Below are 17,237 nucleotides of genomic sequence, written 5' to 3'. Positions count from 1 at the left end.
TATTTGTCTAAATCTCGTTGTAACACATTTTTACATGTGTATGTACATTTGAGAATATGGCAGAATCATATGTAAGGTACAAACACAACTTGATAGCTCATCTGTATATGTATAAACACTGAAAGGTAAATTCTAAATGTGACTATAGAAGTATTTCTAACATTACAAGTCACTATAAAATTCAGATTCTTTAAGACAAAGAAGACTTAAAGTTAGAAATTGTTTTCATAGGAGTAATATGAGATAGATTTTAAATTTGTGCACTCTTGAAATACTAGAAACTTGGCCGTGCACTCTTGAAATACTAGAAACTTGGACATAACACAGCAAGAAATTGGTACCTAAGTAAAACTACTTTACCTGGTTTAGTTCATATATAAGATTGAAACTTATATTTCTAAGTTACAAGTTTTATAAGGAAGTAGCCATAACTTAATGATTTATTAAGTAAAACAATAATTAGTATTAATTCCTTTAAGTCTTCAGTAATTTTCTTTAGAGACTAGACACAATTCTTAACCAGAACGGCTTAAGAGTTAAATTGTAGTTTTAAATCTTTGCATGTATGAGTTACTAATATGATCAAGATTCAAATAAATCTCCAAACAATTTTACAAAAAAGAAAAAAACAAAACACTTTATTTTCCACAAGGAAGAGCAATAGGAAAAATCAAATCATTTCCCACATGTTTTCTTAACAGAGCCTACAAGGACATATTCAGCACCAAATAAAAAAGGAAAAAAAAACAACAACAAAAAAAAACAAACAGAGAAATTACAAACAGCCATAGAGTATAATCTATAAAGCAAACATTTAATATTGCACTTTGTTTTGCTAACATTTTGGATTTTACTTTTCCTAATTGAAAAATCAGGAATCTATCTTGAATACTGGAATACAACTGTGAACCTCACATCTTATATCAGGAATTGACCAATACTTAGAAAAGAGCAAAGTAATGCCTCTAAATAAGAAAGTAAAGAAATACTTTAATGAAGAAAATAAAACTTTATTTGATAAAGTTTTATATATATTTAAACTTTTATCCTTTTGTGACCCAGTGCCAATTTGCCAGAATATTGGTCATTCTTGTGTTATTTATAAGAGTATATGGTGATAAGTATTCCAATGCTATGCATATCAACAATTGTTCCCTAGTCAGATATAAGAGAAAAGAAAAGGGATCCTCTGACAATCCCCCTCTAACAAAAATGAAACCACCAAATGCCCTTTATGCCAAATACTCCATTAGCTTCTTTTGAGGGGGACATTCACAAAATGATTTAACAACAATAAAAAAATATTTCACCCCCATTTCCTTATTATCTAGTATTAGTTTGCTACGGGAGCCCAAACCCTTTAACCGAATCACTTAAAACGCGATTCATTTTTACATTGGGCTTTCTTCACCCTGTCAGCATTTTTCAAACATGAATTGTCTTCCATGTTTTCTTAAAGGCCACTTATGGAAAAGCCTATTTGCTTTGTATGAAGCTTTAAGACAGTATTTAACCAGGTCAAGCACCAAGCCAGAGTTACTATTATTTTCAGCCACTTTATTAACTGTGGGGTTAATGGCAGGATAGATGTAACAACCATGTCACATGTATGTTGCAACATCAGAGATGCTGATTTTCATTAAAAACGTCAGAGCTGAATTCCTTCTAAAATAAGACAATCAGTATACTTGGTACCTTGGAAAATGCCGTTTTAAGTGTCATCATGAATGCTGGTATATCAGTTATGAGCCAACTGTAAATTATCTTTAATATAAACTATAATTTACTGATGTGACCATTTCCCTATCTTATCTATATATACTCAAAGTACATAAATTTCTCATGTTTAGCAAAATGTTCTTTAGGTACTGGAAAAAAATGCTTGCATTAAAAAACCCACAAAGATATAAAACATTTATTATTCCAGCACACATTCTAGCATTTATAATTTTGAAGTTATATACTTTTTGAATAAACTTGGGTTTTCAAGCTCTGTCAAGCTTGAGCAGGATAGAAAATGTATAAATTGAGCTCTCTAATCATAACCTGTACATACATATATTCCTGCTCATTAAAATACTCTGCACCAGGAAAAATGGTTTCCAACACGTGTGTTTTGGAGGTAATTAAGTAACTCTGTATAAAAATAAATGCACTTTCTCCTCTCTAGTGACTGGAAAACTTCCATACTTTGAAAAATAAAAATAACAAATTTTTAAGAGCAACAGCCCTTAACTCTTTGCTGGTGCCTGCCATACTGCCTTTCTTTACTCCATTCATAGCGCTTCTATTTTCTTCTCATATGTAATGATAAAAAGGGAATGTGGGTGGGTTATCACTTTTGTGTATGTCCCTTTTCCAAATTTCCCTCTCCAAAATGCCAACCAACCAAACAAACAAAAAAATAACAGTGCAACAAAACACAAATAGCATTCCAACAGTTTGGCAAGTGATGCGTTCACCTGAGATTAAGTGATTTTAGGCAGTCAGTAACAAAATGCTGCTTTGCTGTAATAGTAGAAAGGCAACAAATTCTTTAAAGAAACCAAGAAGGTATACAATCTTGAAAAGTCTCTTATTAGCTTCCTCCTCTTATCTCTTTTCCCACATATCTGTTGCGTATCTACTACAGTAGGCTGCAAAACATACAGCAAGAAGGATTGGCTTGAAGGCATTTGATGTTTGTAAATAAATCCACAATAGGATCCAAGCTGAAGAGGTGATACATGGTCAGCCTAGTAGGACAATTCTGAGCATGTGCATACGCAGGTCAAGTCCAGGATATATTAAATTAAAAAAAAAAAGTCAGTGCGTTTTTTTTTTTCATGTTAACGTTTTTTCAAAGCTTTCTTTTGTTCCTTGTCGTGCTGACCACAAACAAGTTTTAAAAGAATATCAAGAGTCTGGCATAAATGGGGAAAAAAAAAAGCTGTAGTGACATCGAACCGCACAATGTAAGCATTGAGCATGTGCAAATTTTCAAATCAAAAGAAGGAAATCATCCCTCTTTACAACATGGTGTCTTGACACGTATGACCATAGGCTAAGAAGACTGCTCTTGGTATGTGCCAGTTTTAAAGGAGAAAAGCTTAGATCTTCAAGCATGTTGGAGCAGTCCTAGCATGATGCTGTAGGCTTCTAAAGCACGATCACTGGTTGTTTCATGTATTCGCCATTTTTCTGGGCAAAAGCAATTCCACTTCCTCTGAAAACGTGTCTCCAAGATACTTCTCTGTCCTCAGCCGGGAAGAGAGACAGTTCAGAATCCACATCAACTTGATTTAACCAAGTGATCCTTCAACGAGAGGGGCAGGATGGTCTATCATCTGCTGACTGATCAGGATTTGGATCAATCTAGAAAAAAAATAGAAAAAAAAATAGTTATTTGATAAGATCTAGTAAGAATGCAGCAAATGACTAACATTTTGAGTATTGAGAAATTTATTCAGAAAGAATATACACAGCTTGTATGGGAAGGGAATGGTACTAATATAATCTACAAAGTGCCTGATATGCAATTATTAGATTAACAATAAAATTTATAAAATTTATATGCCTAAATAATCTTTCACAAAAGCTAATGGTTAAATTTTATCAGAGAATGGAGTTTTACTCAGCACTTAGTAGTACTTAAGACTCAAATACACATTGGAAAACATCTTTATAGAAAAGATCTTTTGTAAAGTATCGCTTTTATTCTTTTATAAAAAAGTCAACTCTTCTGTGGGCTTTGAGAAGAATGCAGTTACGTGTAAACAATGTTCTTGGTGTTATGTGAGGTAATAAATCACAGGTAGAAAACCCCAGAGAAGGTTCAGGAATACACTGTGTATCAAGAAATAGCAATGCTGAACCCAAAATGCTCTAGAGCAGCAGTTCTCAACCTTCCTAATGCCGCGAGCCCTTAATACAGTTCCTCATGTTGTGGTGACCCCCAACCATAAAATTACTTTCATTGCTACTCTAGAACTGTAATTTTGCCGCTGCTATGAATCGTAATGTAAATATCTTTTTGTTTTCCGATGGTCTTAGGCGACCCCTGTGAAAGGGTCGTTCGATCCCCAAAGGGGTCGCGACCCACAGGTTGAGAACTGCTGCTAGAGGCTTCCTACCTTCTCTATCCCTGGAGTAACTTTTCATATACACATACATTTAATAAAAGTGAATATATTTTAGTTGCTTCTCAGGTACAAAGAGAATGGGCAAAGGAAAGCAAATTGTTGGGTTTAATACATTTCTTTTACTGAAAGATATTTTTGGATAAGACCCATTTACTTGCATCTACATACGGGACAATCCAAAGTGCTGCAGCCACTTTAGGTAAAACACACTTTTGAAGGACAAAAGCCAAATAACTTTTCTTTCTTTTAATGACTATATTTTAAAGAAAAAAATTAAAAGTAGAAATTTAAAATAGCTTTAATACAATTTAGAACTTTCCCACTTTTATATGGCGAGATGTTAATTAAATCACAACATGAACCAATTTAGGATTTTAAGTTTTTAAGTATCATCTTCAGTTCATTTCAAAAGAAGGTAGAATTTTATGACAAATTGCTTAAAAGTGGATATTTAGATTGCCATTCTTTTAAAATGCCCACTGGACAGCCAAGCCTCAGATCCAATCAGAAGTGACTGACTTAAGAAGACAAATGTCTAAATAAAAAAATGTAGTAACAAAATCGGTAACAAGCGGGAGAACATTTTTTACCATCTAATGGAAAATTTTATGAATAGGAACAGTTGGATAGAAAAATTGTTTAATCAAGAATTTGCAAGAATAGATTAGGCATATCTTATAATCAATGAATAAAGTGGATCTCATATTAGCTAAATTCAAAGGAAAATCGACTCTTCCAGTCATGGTATTGGGGGTTGTGGGGGAGAAGAAGAGCAATTTGTTGAAGAGTGAAACAATCCCTTTTATGTCTTATTTCACTGAAAAAAAGCTGTCTAAACTACAGCAACCGAAAGGATAAAAGCTAATAAATGTAGCGATTTACAGAATTATTCGGTATTATATTGGTATCAAGGCTAACTTTAAAGCTCCTCAAAACATGTATTGAAATTGCTGGATTCCACCCCTGTACCTACTTGCCTTTGCACATGCCGTTCTTCCTGCCTGAACTTCCGTACCGTTTTCAGGAGTACTTATTTTTCAAGATTCAGCTTAAACATCACCTCTCCCAGTGAAGCGCCTCCTGATTTCTAAGGCTCAATAAGCTGCTCCTCAAGAGAGGAAGTTCTCCTCAAGAGAACAGTGCTTTCCTTTCACATTGTTCTGTAATATTTTGCTTCTAAGTTTGGTTTTCTCACCAGACTGTGCGCTTCTCCCAAGTAAAGCCCATGGTTTATTCAACTAGGGCTTAATTGTCATCAATATGAAATAAATAAAAATAATCTAACAGTGTAGGAATGTTGTTTAGATATTATTGCTCCCAAATGTTATCTTTCCCTATGGCTGAGAATGTTAAAATATGCAAGAAATCAAAATGGAAAGGATAATAAGATAAATTTTTGCTATTTAATCAATGCTTGCAAAATGCTAGTTCTACTGATACTTTAAACCAGAAATTATTCCTTTAACTGGCATTTTGAAAGCATGAAGCGAGATCATTATCTTTATTTCCCCAATAATACAAGCGAACAGTCCTATCTCTGGGTCAAACTTAGTAAATATTGACAAACTTAATTTAACTTTTATTAATCTGTGGTTTTAAATTATTTCTGTATTATTATAATCAAAATCAAACTGTATTTTTAAAAAGTCTGCAATGCTGTTGTTACAAAGGAGAGCCAGTCCATTTCACACTTGAGTTGGTACTTACCTCTGAATAAAGAGGTGGAGGCAAGAACCGAAACTCCTGGATATATGCAAACAGTGGTCCTTGAAGAGCTCTCTCAAAGTCATCACAGGCACTCACTGGTGCAAGATTGTTCCGCCTTTGTTCTTCTGTTACCACTTCTGCATAGCTGGGTGGTGCTGAAGGAAAAAGATACACGCAGTTCGAACAGCATGTTCTTATGCATGTCAAAATACACAGAATAGTAGGTATTAAAAAGAAATATCAAAGTAAAATAATAATTATTTGTTTTGTCCTCAAAACTAGGGGGATACACATTTTAAATCTAACATTAGGGGCACATCTACTCTTCAGGTATAGATAAAAGTTTATCTAATCATAAAATATCAGAAGCAAAATTATGTTCTTGAAATAATAAGAGGCTAAGCTTAGATACACATTATTAAATTACCTTCAGGTCTTTCAGGTAGGGATAAACCAAGCCAGTTCATATTCATGCTACACTGACTGCTTACACTTGAGGTTCTGCTACCGAATGGATGTAGAGGAATGGTACCAATGACAAGAGGCAAATTAAGAAATAAATCCATAGCTCCAGGAATATCCACATATACCTAAACAGTGAAAGGAGATGTTAAGTTTAGAATGTCAAGTACTATTTCTTTTATAAAACTAATGACCCAATTTTAATGTTATTTGAGGCCCTCATTCACTTCATTTTTTACTTATATGCATATGACATACAAGAAATGTTTCTCCATTATGATGTTTCTCCATAATACTGTATAGTATATTTACATAAGGTAAAATTAGTAATTACAATTCAAACTAAAGTATATATCATATGTGGAATAAAAAAATCAAATTCTGTATGTCAGACAGACAAAATATCTTCATGACTTTAAGACTTACAAAAAACAAAAAAACTCTTAAATTTATACATACCATTAGTGAATATTCCACACGAATTATACTACAGTCGAGGATAGACGGAGAAACGGGTGGAATTTTCAGCAACTTGCCATTCCACGTTTCTGTCTTTCCAGACGATAAGGATTCCCCACGCAAGTTAGCTACAAGCTGTTTTACTTCCTTCATTTTCCCTTTGGCATAGAAGGCCTGTGTTTGGTAAATGGCTGCCTTTGGCACTACCATTCGGGAAGAGCAGTTCTCAATCTCAGCAAATATCTGAATTGATTCACCTAGAGGGAAAAAAAGAAAATTATCTACTGTTAAACCAAACAAAAACTCCAAAACAAACAGAGATTCTTATGCTAAAGTTTAAAAATTCAACAGACTACAAGGATGAAAAGCTGTCCTAAGGGTGGCAAGTAACTTTAAGTTATAAAAAATAAACTACTTATTTACAGTGGCTATTTAATAAAGGAGACTATATTCCAATTTATGAAAGCAAACTGGATAAGCACAATTTATGTTATTTTACCAAAAAAATGCTGTCTTATGTTTACATTTAGTAGAAATATTGTACATTTAACCAGAAAAGCTAAGTGAAGAAAGATTATTCTGGGTGGGACTCCATCTTATACGTACCTGGGGTATAGCCCTTCCTTTCGATTTTGGCACTTAAGGATATTGGGCCTGAGGTACAGAACCAGCAACAGAGAGTCTTTTCTTTTGTGCCTGCTTGGGGTGACTGTAAGAAATAAATTGAGAAAGATCAATGTATGAGTTGGGACAACTTAATAGAATGTTTTAAATACAATTCTAAAATCTTGGAGAATTTAAAATTAAAAGCAGTGCTGCCTTTTTTTTCGGTATCCAAATATATTTTTTCTTTAAATTAACCAGTGGCTCTGACTTATATTATTAATTTTGTTTTTATCTATGTTCATTCAATTAAAGAAAAAAAGAGTACAGGGCTTAACACCATATTCCATAAACACAGTCTTAGCCCACATTATTTATATATACATAATTAAAAACCAACCAACCAAACAAACAAAAAACCCTTTCCACATTCCATTTAAACTGCCTTAAATAAAAAGGCAGGTTGGTAAGCAACATGGTTATAATCTCAAATGTTAACATCTTTCTTTAAGAATGTAAAAATCAGTATGTAAACAGAAAACTGCTCATTCAAAAAATTCTTATTTGTTTAAAGATGTTATTTGTTTAAACCAATTAAAGTTTTTGAAGTCAAATTTGAATTTTGTGAAAAAATGATTAAAAAATATTTCTTTTAAAACAAAATTGCTTTTTCATGAAAATAATAATCTCCCCATCGTTTGACAACTATCCCTATATTGGAATAATGCAAAGTAGCACAAATTGTAGATTATGATATTTTCAAGTTAAGTGATATTGTCTTATAATAATTAATACTACTGTTCCTCTTCTAAAATTATCCAGGGAACAGATTTATTCTGTTACTGCTGTTATCTTCTGAGTAAAGAGATATTTCATACCATATACTGGTCTTTTAAATTTTACTTCAAGTAATTATAATATCAGAAAATATGAGCATATTCTTTTAATAGTTTGTGTATCATTGACTGTATTTAAAAAAATATTTATGGAGTTTAAACTACTATTTTAAAACTATAAAATCATAGTTTAGGTAATTATTTAGTATTTATATACCAAAAACAAAGAATGAAGAACTCAGTCAATTCTTACCAGTAATGAAGGAGTGTTGATATCTATATGCTCAAAGACTGTAAATTCCTTCTTTAATTTTACTGGTAGAAGCCAAGGCCTGTGCAATTCGGCTTTCACCCAATAGCGCACACTGCCATGTCGGCCTTCGAATGAGGTAGCAAGTGGTCTGTGCAGAATATAAAGGTCAATATATTAATTTTATACCTCTTTCTAATAATTATACAGGTCAGCATAGAAGTATTAATATATTGTACTGTTTATCAATGAGGTATCAAACATAAAATTTTTAAAAATTTCCAAAGGGATGTAAGTCATTGGGGGAAAAAAAAACCTGTTTCCAAATAACGATAATAAATATTATAGAAATTTTGCTTAAAAAGCCAGAATAGTACAATTCATTTAAACAAAGAAGAGTACTTTTTTTATTTGTTTTTATGCTGAGCCATCCTCCCAGCTGTTGGCAGCTCAGCTCGGGACGGGACTCGAACCGCTGTTGCTCAGAGCTCACTCTTTAGCGTACTCTTAACCAACTGAGCCACTCGGCCAGCCAAGAAGAGTCTACTTTTAATGTTGGTGGCAAAATTATGAATATTTGGAAATGAACAATTCTTGAAAAGGTCAAGAATTTAATTTAAAAATAAAGCTAAAAATGGCTTAACTATTGGGTTGTCGGGAAAGTCATGATGCATTTTTGCAATGAAAAACATAGAAAGAAAAAATATGTCATGACTTTTCCAACAACCCAATATTTCTATCGAAAAATTCTAGACACTGACCTGTATCAAGAGAATCAGAACTACTTTTCAACTCTCCCAGATTTTATTATTTGTGAAAGATTTTATTTTCATAAGTTTAGTCTCTTTTTCCTAATTTCATTAGAAAAATGTGCAATGTTCAGTTATTGACAAAGTAGAGAGCTATTGTAGCTTAGATTAGTATGAGAAATAGTGGTACTTCAATTTGTTTTCTTTTTTTGTATTTTAGTCTTGCATTAACTTGTACAGCACACAGAAATAAAATGCAGTATTTATGCTAGTCTATTCTAGAGTTTATTTTAAACTACTTAGGTTTACAGGTAGAATTTTAAATATGTATATTAAATTACCTCCATCCTTTTAAATATTCAGGCCCAACATGAGCCTTACTGTATTAACAAATTTAAAATATTTCTCTCAGAAAGTAGATCAGGGTATTATATTCAAAATGATGTTCCTAAGTATTATGGTAAATAGAATACTCTGAAAAATACCATTTATAAAGTCTATCCACATAACAACTCAAGTACTGGACTTAAAAATCTGTAATTATGTACATCAGGCACTTGATAAATCTTATGTAATATGTTTATTCTCCAGAACAACGAGTACAATTGCCACTTTGCAAGTCTTTGTATCTACTAAAGGCATTATTAAAAAAAATTTGTTTTATAATCTTATTACAATCTGTTATTACATGAAGAATATACCGCTTTCCTTTTATGTAGATTTCAAGCCTTATATTAAGGTATCTCTGATGGATGCTTACTTTTAAGTCTAGGTCATAATATCTGTTGTGTGACCTTCTCAATAGTTCTTTGCACAGAAGCTACTGAATTCTTATTAAAAGAACATCACTTCTAAAGTTAGAGTATTCCAAATTATGTTTATGTTTTTAGCTTACTGCTGTTGGTTAACATTAGCTAGCAAAAAAGACACAACACTGAATTTTTATAAATTACCGAATGGGAGACTCGACATGTTTCTACCTTTTCTGCTAATGCTAACTGATGATAAACTAAGTATGCTAAGTGCTTAACTATTTAACTAGAACCTTCCAATTAAGTCACATTAAATGAAATACTATTCAAGTTTTTAAAACCTCATAAATCTTGAACAGAGTACTAAGAATTAAGCTTTCCTTTCTATAATTTTGCCACACTAGATTAAAAAATAGCTTCTTTCTTTTAGTATAGTGTTTTCCTCTAGCAAGTTTCAGTAATGAAAAGGGTTTTTTTCTTAAAACTAAAAATATTTAAACTTGGAATAATTTGAATTTTAAAGAATGATGTCTAAGAAAAATGCCTGCTACTTCTAATACTTACGTCTGTGGAAGCTCGAAGCTGAATGCATATTCATGTCTTCCTGAATGAATAGTGTTGAAACCTTCTTCAGAATTATCATCATCTAAAACAAACAAAAAGAAAACAAAAAAACTTATTAAACCCTTACACACTCTTCATGGTGGCATAACTTTAAAGATGCTCATATGATAATTAAGGCCACAAGCTTTGTTTGGAGTCAGATCTGAGTTCGAATTAGATCTTCCCTTCTGGGTAAAATAAAAATAGTCTTCAGTTGCCTCATCTGTAAAATGGGGATAATTAATACTTATACCCCAAAGGTGGTTTTTAGTGGAAAATGGCCCAGAACAGTAAGGCATCTGTATCTAATATAATAATATTCTCGAAAGACTCAGACCTGAAATCTCATACTAAGGTCTTATCTTGGTCTCCAACGATTTACTCAAATTTATCATATTAAAATTATATGTAAATGAAAATTGTTTGTGTAAACCTTTAAAAATGTCAGTTTTGATACAGGAGCTGTGAATGTTGCTATTATAAAACCATGAGAAAACTTTGTCAAATAGATGGAGTTAAAAAAAAGGAACAGTGATTTTAATGTCAGTTTCACAGCTAAAAATATAAATTCCTTATTGAACCTAAAATGACTACCCAGTCTGTCCTAGCAACAGATAAAAATTTGCATAACATATATCTCAGATTTAAAAGGTGTCTTATTACCAGGCAACAACACTGTCCTACATCCTTGAAAAATGCAGTCTAACCAAGCTGTCTCCAGTTGGTTGAAAAAAGGGATGACTTTTCATTTTAATAACCAATTTCCTTTGGTCAAATAGATTGTTTTTTAAATGTCTCCAAAATATATTAACAAAAACGTGTAATGGGGTTCAGGATTCTTAAAATGATTTTTTAAATGTCTGACTATGTAATTACATAAATGCCATATATATATATATATATATATATATATATATATATATATATATATATATATATATATATATATATATATATATGTAGTTTTTCTCGGTGTAGAAACCTTTATAATTAACCATGAGTGGAAGAAGCTAGTATTTACTATTTAATTTTCCCTCACCCAAGTATGGAATATACACACAAAAAACTGTTGTCTCCCTTACATCGAAGGAGGAAAAAAGCGTCTAATGGAGATACTTTTATTCAACCATTTTCGCTTTTATGTCAGTACTATCTTCCTTATCCCCAGTGCAAATCTTCTGAACGAATTTTAGCACCAAAAACCGGCTGGTGATCTGGGGGCTATTTAAATTCGTTGCCCTCGAAAGCACCCAAACTTTGCCTCCCTCTCCCTTTCATCCTTTCTCGCTCCCTTTTTGTGCCAGCTCAGCAGTCTCATTGAGGCGAGCGGCGGCGGCGGCGGCACCCGCGCGGTGGTAAACAAGTGCCGGGCTGTCAATCAAGAACTAGACCGGAGCAGGAGAGGACCGGCCTAAACCGGCGCGAGCAGATCCTAGCCGGCCTGCCCGCGCGCCGCCGCCGCCGCCGCCCGCGCGCCCCGCTATACATACGGCATACGTCGCCGGCGCTTGCGCTCGCGCAGCCTAGCCTGCTGGGCGGAGGGCGGGGCGGCCGTGCCGCGGCGCTTCCGCTTTATACGCCCCAGCTGGTGACCGGTTCGATCTGGCTCGGGCCACCCTGACACCTTTACAGTTGCGGAGGAGGAAACGGGGGCGGTGAGAGATGGGGGGAGGGGAGGACAGGCCCCGGCACACAATGAAGGGAGCAAGGAATAGCAGCCAAGGTCCCTCCCCAGCCTTCGCTGCTACCACCGCGTCTCCTCCTCCTCCTGGCCAGCCTTTGCGGTCTCTCCCCTCCGGTCCAATGAAGGTAGCCGGTCGGGTGACTACATAGGTGCGAAACACACTGTTCTAGCTAAGAGGGAAAACACGCCTTAACAGAAGCCACCTGACACCTTCCACCCGAAAAAAAATGAAAATGGGGCCCTGCGCACCATGCCCTTCCCAAGTTCCCTCTGAAGAGGGCTGTCAGCTGAAGTTGCGCCCAGGGCCACTCGGCACCTGTAAGGCCCGCGGCAGCGTCTCCCCTCTACTCCGCTGACACCTGAAGCCGTTTCTTTTGGGGGCCAAACAGGCCAAGGTGAAGGGGCAACAGGACGTGATACGTGTGACTTGGGCGCTGGGCACGGCCAGGAGCCCCGGGAGCGATGCGAGCAGGGGCGGGGGCGACCGCCCTGGAGGGACCTTTACCGGCGCACGCCGGATCCAAGCCTCGCCCCGGCCGGCGCTCTCCCCACCCGCCCGCGCCCAATCCAATCAGAGCCTGGCATCGCCTTAGCAACAGGCTAACAAACCCGGCTCCGCCTATCGCCGGCCACCTGGGGCGGGGTCTCGTTACCAGGCTAGTTTGAGAGGTCCCAGTTTTAAGTCATTGAAACTATTCCAGGGTAGGAGCTCGTCCACGTTTTGCAGGGATTGTGGGGCATCGCGTGGGGGTACGGGACGCATAATTCCACATAATGAAACCATGGAGCAACTAATGAAACTGTTTCCATAAATCGTTATTCTACTTTTACGCTCTTGCAAGCCTCAAATCCTTAAAAAAACAACCTTTGTTTCTTCTCATCCATTTTATAAAAAGCTGCAATGTCCAGAAAGGTTCAAACACAAACTCATGTATCTGCTTTTCAGCAAATACCAGGACTGTCATTAGGCATGCATTTCTTAGCAGCATTACTGCTCGGAAACATGAGCTAGAAATTATTTCAGTTACCTACACATATACCTATGCGTAGGTAACTTGCATCCTGCAGAGTTGATTTCATCTTAATATTTTTAATAATTGTGCATTAATGCTGTAACTGAAAGCATCCTTCATTTCTACACTTGCGGTAGTTCAATTAGCACTTCCTCCGGCATGTATGTTTTTTAATATTACAAACAAAGGTAGAAATGTGCTCTAGTCTTTAAACAATAGTCAACATTTGAGCTAAATACTGCATTAAAAAAGGAGAAGTACAAAATTACATAACCAGTTTTAACATTATATTCTTCTTGGTCTAGGAATTAAGTCATCGCCACCACCTGACGCGTGTAACCAATCTGCTGAGAGCTGAATAAGCGCCCCTCCTCACCACCCCCCAGAACTGGTCCGAAACAGGATTGAACCGCTTCTAACAAAGGGTGGAAACTTAGAAAAACAAGCTTAGAGTCTCCTATATTTTCACAATGTAACGATTTAAACAATCGATTGGAAATCTCAGGACCCTTTCTCCCTTTGACAACCCTTTATCTCCCTTTTCTAACCAAAAATCAAATCCAATGTGCCGAATACTTTTCAATTTCATTTGACCTGCATGGATTTCATTGAATGCACGTTCCAAAGTTAGGCATGATGCTCGGGAAAAAAAATTACTGATCCTAAATGGCTTCTAAAACTGATTTGAAACCTATCATAACGATAAATACTGTCCTTTAAAATACAGAATGCTTGATATAAATTTCTAAAGGAACTGGAAAGAATAGGGAAAAAAACACGTGGGGTGTTGATACCATATGTCAAAATAAGCCACAGAAACCCTTTATCAAAGAACAATGATCAATTCTTTGAAGTCTTTTGCGTGTCAATATTAAAAATGAAATCTGCCTATTAACCCACTTAATAATGTTATTCCATGTCTTCACTGAAGCTTAGTTTTTAAGATCTAAGGTTGCAAAGTACAAGGACAAAATCTCATATTGGACTGCAGCTTTTAGCAATTCAGTTGAAAACATATTGATAAAATTACTGAATTGGATTTAAGCAGAATTTATAAGTAAGGTGCATATGGATTGCAAATGCGTATGGCACAGACCAAGCCGGGTATAGAGGTAGTTGAATAAGTGCAGTTTCCAGTCACTTTGCAGATGCCTGCATGCATTACGACTTAACACACGATGAATGTCAAGGAGAATCCAAATCTTCCAACTTTGCTAATCTTTATCAAACTGCTGTGCGTTATGCGAGGAGTAGAATTCCATCAATTCAGAAAAATTGAAAAGGTGCTTTCCCAAAGAAAACAGATTTAACGATTTGAGTAATATAAAAACTTACCTCTTTCGTGTCCAATTAAGATGTCTTTATGGTTGAAATATTCTACTTCTTCAGTGTAATTCTGTGTATAGGCAGTATTGGAGCCGGCGTTTCTAGATTCGGTCCAGCGTACTTTCGCATGTCCTCTTGCATGAATTTTAAGAGATTTTACTCTGATTTCCCCAGTAACTTCTAAATTCACCCTTCCTGAGACTGTATCCCCACTAGAATACACAGGGACATTGCTGTCATTAAGACAGTCAAAGCTTATTGTCAAACTCTTCACCTTTCCCAGCACCATGTTTATAACAAAATCTATAAAAATACAATGTAAGACAAAAAAGTCAAGATCACATATAAAATGTGATCTTCACTTAACACTGATCGATGTCTTTGCCGTGCAAAAAGCTTGCAGGCAAGATCAGTGATTCCTTACAAATAGTTCATTGAGATTTCTTAAAAAGTCAGGGCAGCGAGAGGCTGCTGCTCCGCGCTACTGCTAGTCTCAGTGGTCTCCTTACAAAGACGGGCGGCTGGAGGCTGCCAGCTCACTTTAAAGAGGAGCTTTGTGAAAAACAACCCCAGTGCGCATGCGCTTGCCGCGGCTGTTGCCCGCCCTCCTTGCGTGCCCCCTCCCGCGCCTTGCTCGCTCTCTCGCTCGCTCGCATGCTCATACAGTAGGTGTACAGCTCGGGGAAGAAGACACTGGGGCTGCTGGGAGGCTGAACCTGACTTCTCTTCATTGTGGGCTCCTATTGGTAGGCAGGCAGGCTACCGTAAACCCTCGAAGTGCTATCAGGAGCCCCTTCCGAGCACTCTATGGAAAGATAATGGCAGAGGGGCCACTAGGGGAGAAGGGTTGGGTGGGGAGTTGTTTGTAAAGCCAAGTAAGGGTGAACTGCTGAGTGACCAGCCCGAAGCATGCGTTCCAGGCACTGCAGGGTTTTGACTACTGCCTGGATGGGAGTAGGAAAAAGTGATGAGTGAAGGACGATGGGGGAAGGGGAGAAACCGGTTGGGCAAGCGGCTGGTTGCTGAGCATAATCTACGAATTTCAGAGGAAAACGTAATAAAACCAGACAGGGAATAATATTCTTAGACAAGAGCATTCTTGGCTTAGAGTTTCTTTTTTTAAAAAAGCCACTGCTTTGTAGGCAGGGTGGAAATGAACTCAGTCAAGCAAGGCCAAAGGAACCTTAAAAGAGAATACTTTAAGGAGCAAGTAAGAGAAGCAAGTGTAATTTAATCAGTAGGTTTTGCTTTTTCCTCAGCTTCTTTCTCTTCCATCTCTTAATTAGATAGTAGTGAAAAGCAACCAAGTTGTTTGCATGATGACACCAGGGGAAGAAAGGCTTGACCACTTCCTCGAAGGAAAAGTGTTTTTTAAGACACCACCTACAGCTAGAGTTGCAGGGTATGACATGATTATAACTCCTGTATTCCCAGGATTAAGAATAGAGTTCCACCTTAAAAAGTACCGCCTTATAAAAGGCAGCATGACATAGTGTTTTAGCTGACATGTTTGCAACAAGATCAGAAAATCTTTGTTAGGAATTAGTGAAGCACATAAGATGGCTTTTTAAAAAGCATGATTTGGAATATAAGTAGGGCTTAATTCTGTAAAGCTTTAATTTTCAGCCTTGGACTGTTTAACATAGTACTCAGTACATCTTAAAGACAAACACATTTGTCTCTTTTTTGTGAATGTTTTGGTAACAAATGGCAATGCTTTTATAAAATCACACTGGAATTAAAAGCATAACAAATTTATCTAGATTTTTTTATAAGCAACAACTGCTTATAAGAGAAACAGAAAAAAAAAAGAATCTGAAACTATCTATACATAACCAAATATACTTTGGAAGCGTTTGGGCCGTCCATGTCTAAAACGTTTTAGACTCGTGCATGTATTTGGATAACTTGACCCTATGAGTCACAATAAACTGAATTCATTGAGCTTGCTGTTTTTTTACTTACATGGAAGAAACAAAATTTTATTTAGTTGGATTTTAGTTGACAAGACAATATATTGGACTCAACAACATTATATGAGGGTAAAAATATGCCAACTATTTGGAAAGTAAATGGCAGGTCATTTATCTCTGATAGAGTTTTTAGATGGTTATACTTAAAACTATGAATTTGTGTATTTCAGTGGAGGAAAATAGTCTCCTTTTTTTTCCACTCTTGGTTGACACCTGGTGGAAATTCTAGTTGCTTCAGTGCTTGGGCTCTTGTACTAGCTTTGATGACAGATACTACTTGGTTTTTTTCGCCACCTAGTGGTAAACGTGGTGAATTTGCTAAGTATCAACTTCTCAGCCTTAAGGTCTAATAATATTTATTAAGCATTCAAATAACACTGGGCAAGGAATAAATTTAAAAGTGCAGTACGCAATAAGCCTTCATTATTAAATTTGTTTTAATTATTAAGGGTTAATGATGAATAGCTGAATTCTTCAGAATTTTTAGTAAAATTTCTCCACTTGAAATATAACTTATTTCTGAAAAAAACAAGAATCAGCTATTTAAATAAACTAGACTTGCATTTAACCAAAAAGAATCTTAAGAGATTTACTTGTAATTTGGTAAATTGTTTTAGCACATTAAGTGATTCATTCCTGTAACTATATTACATTATTCTTTCTGAAACTTTTAGGATATAATAAATCATTGTCTTTATT

General features: G+C 35.8%; 1 protein-coding gene across 2 annotated transcripts; it reads right to left on the bottom strand.

Moving 5' to 3' along the window:
• Positions 1-609: 609 nt before the first annotated feature.
• ARRDC3 (arrestin domain containing 3) lies at positions 610-15,132 on the bottom strand. Of its 2 annotated transcripts, none has more exons than XR_002123856.1 (8): positions 14,575-15,132; positions 10,504-10,585; positions 8,442-8,589; positions 7,356-7,458; positions 6,750-7,006; positions 6,256-6,418; positions 5,829-6,021; positions 610-3,354 (listed from the first exon to the last, which is right to left on the bottom strand). XR_002123856.1 is itself a non-coding variant. In XM_019641144.1 (8 exons), exons 1-8 carry the CDS (start codon positions 14,852-14,854, stop codon positions 3,298-3,300), a joined length of 1,245 nt encoding a protein of 414 aa, XP_019496689.1. In that variant the 5' UTR covers positions 14,855-15,132; the 3' UTR covers positions 610-3,297. The 2 variants fall into 2 exon arrangements, 1 of the variants encoding a protein (XP_019496689.1); XM_019641144.1 differs by having other exon boundaries at positions 5,829-5,983.
• Positions 15,133-17,237: the final 2,105 nt, after the last annotated feature.

This window comes from Hipposideros armiger, unplaced genomic scaffold (assembly GCF_001890085.2).
Source record: "Hipposideros armiger isolate ML-2016 unplaced genomic scaffold, ASM189008v1 scaffold_57, whole genome shotgun sequence".
In the NCBI taxonomy this organism is placed as follows: Eukaryota; Metazoa; Chordata; class Mammalia; order Chiroptera; family Hipposideridae; genus Hipposideros; species Hipposideros armiger.
Note: the sequence above shows the minus strand (reverse complement) of the source record. Positions and strands in the feature narration are given on the sequence as shown.

Bases quoted from the DNA above. Each gene is read 5' to 3' on its own strand.
- ARRDC3 (XM_019641144.1), bottom strand. From the start codon at position 14,854: ATGGTGCTGGGAAAGGTGAAGAGTTTGACAATAAGCTTTGACTGTCTT. The intron at 10,586-14,574 runs GTAAGTTTTTAT...TGTTTGTTTTAG, and splicing joins CTTAATTGGACACGAAAGAG to ATGATGATAATTCTGAAGAA. The intron at 6,419-6,749 runs GTATGTATAAAT...TTCACTGTTTAG, and splicing joins GTGTGGAATATTCACTAATG to GTATATGTGGATATTCCTGG.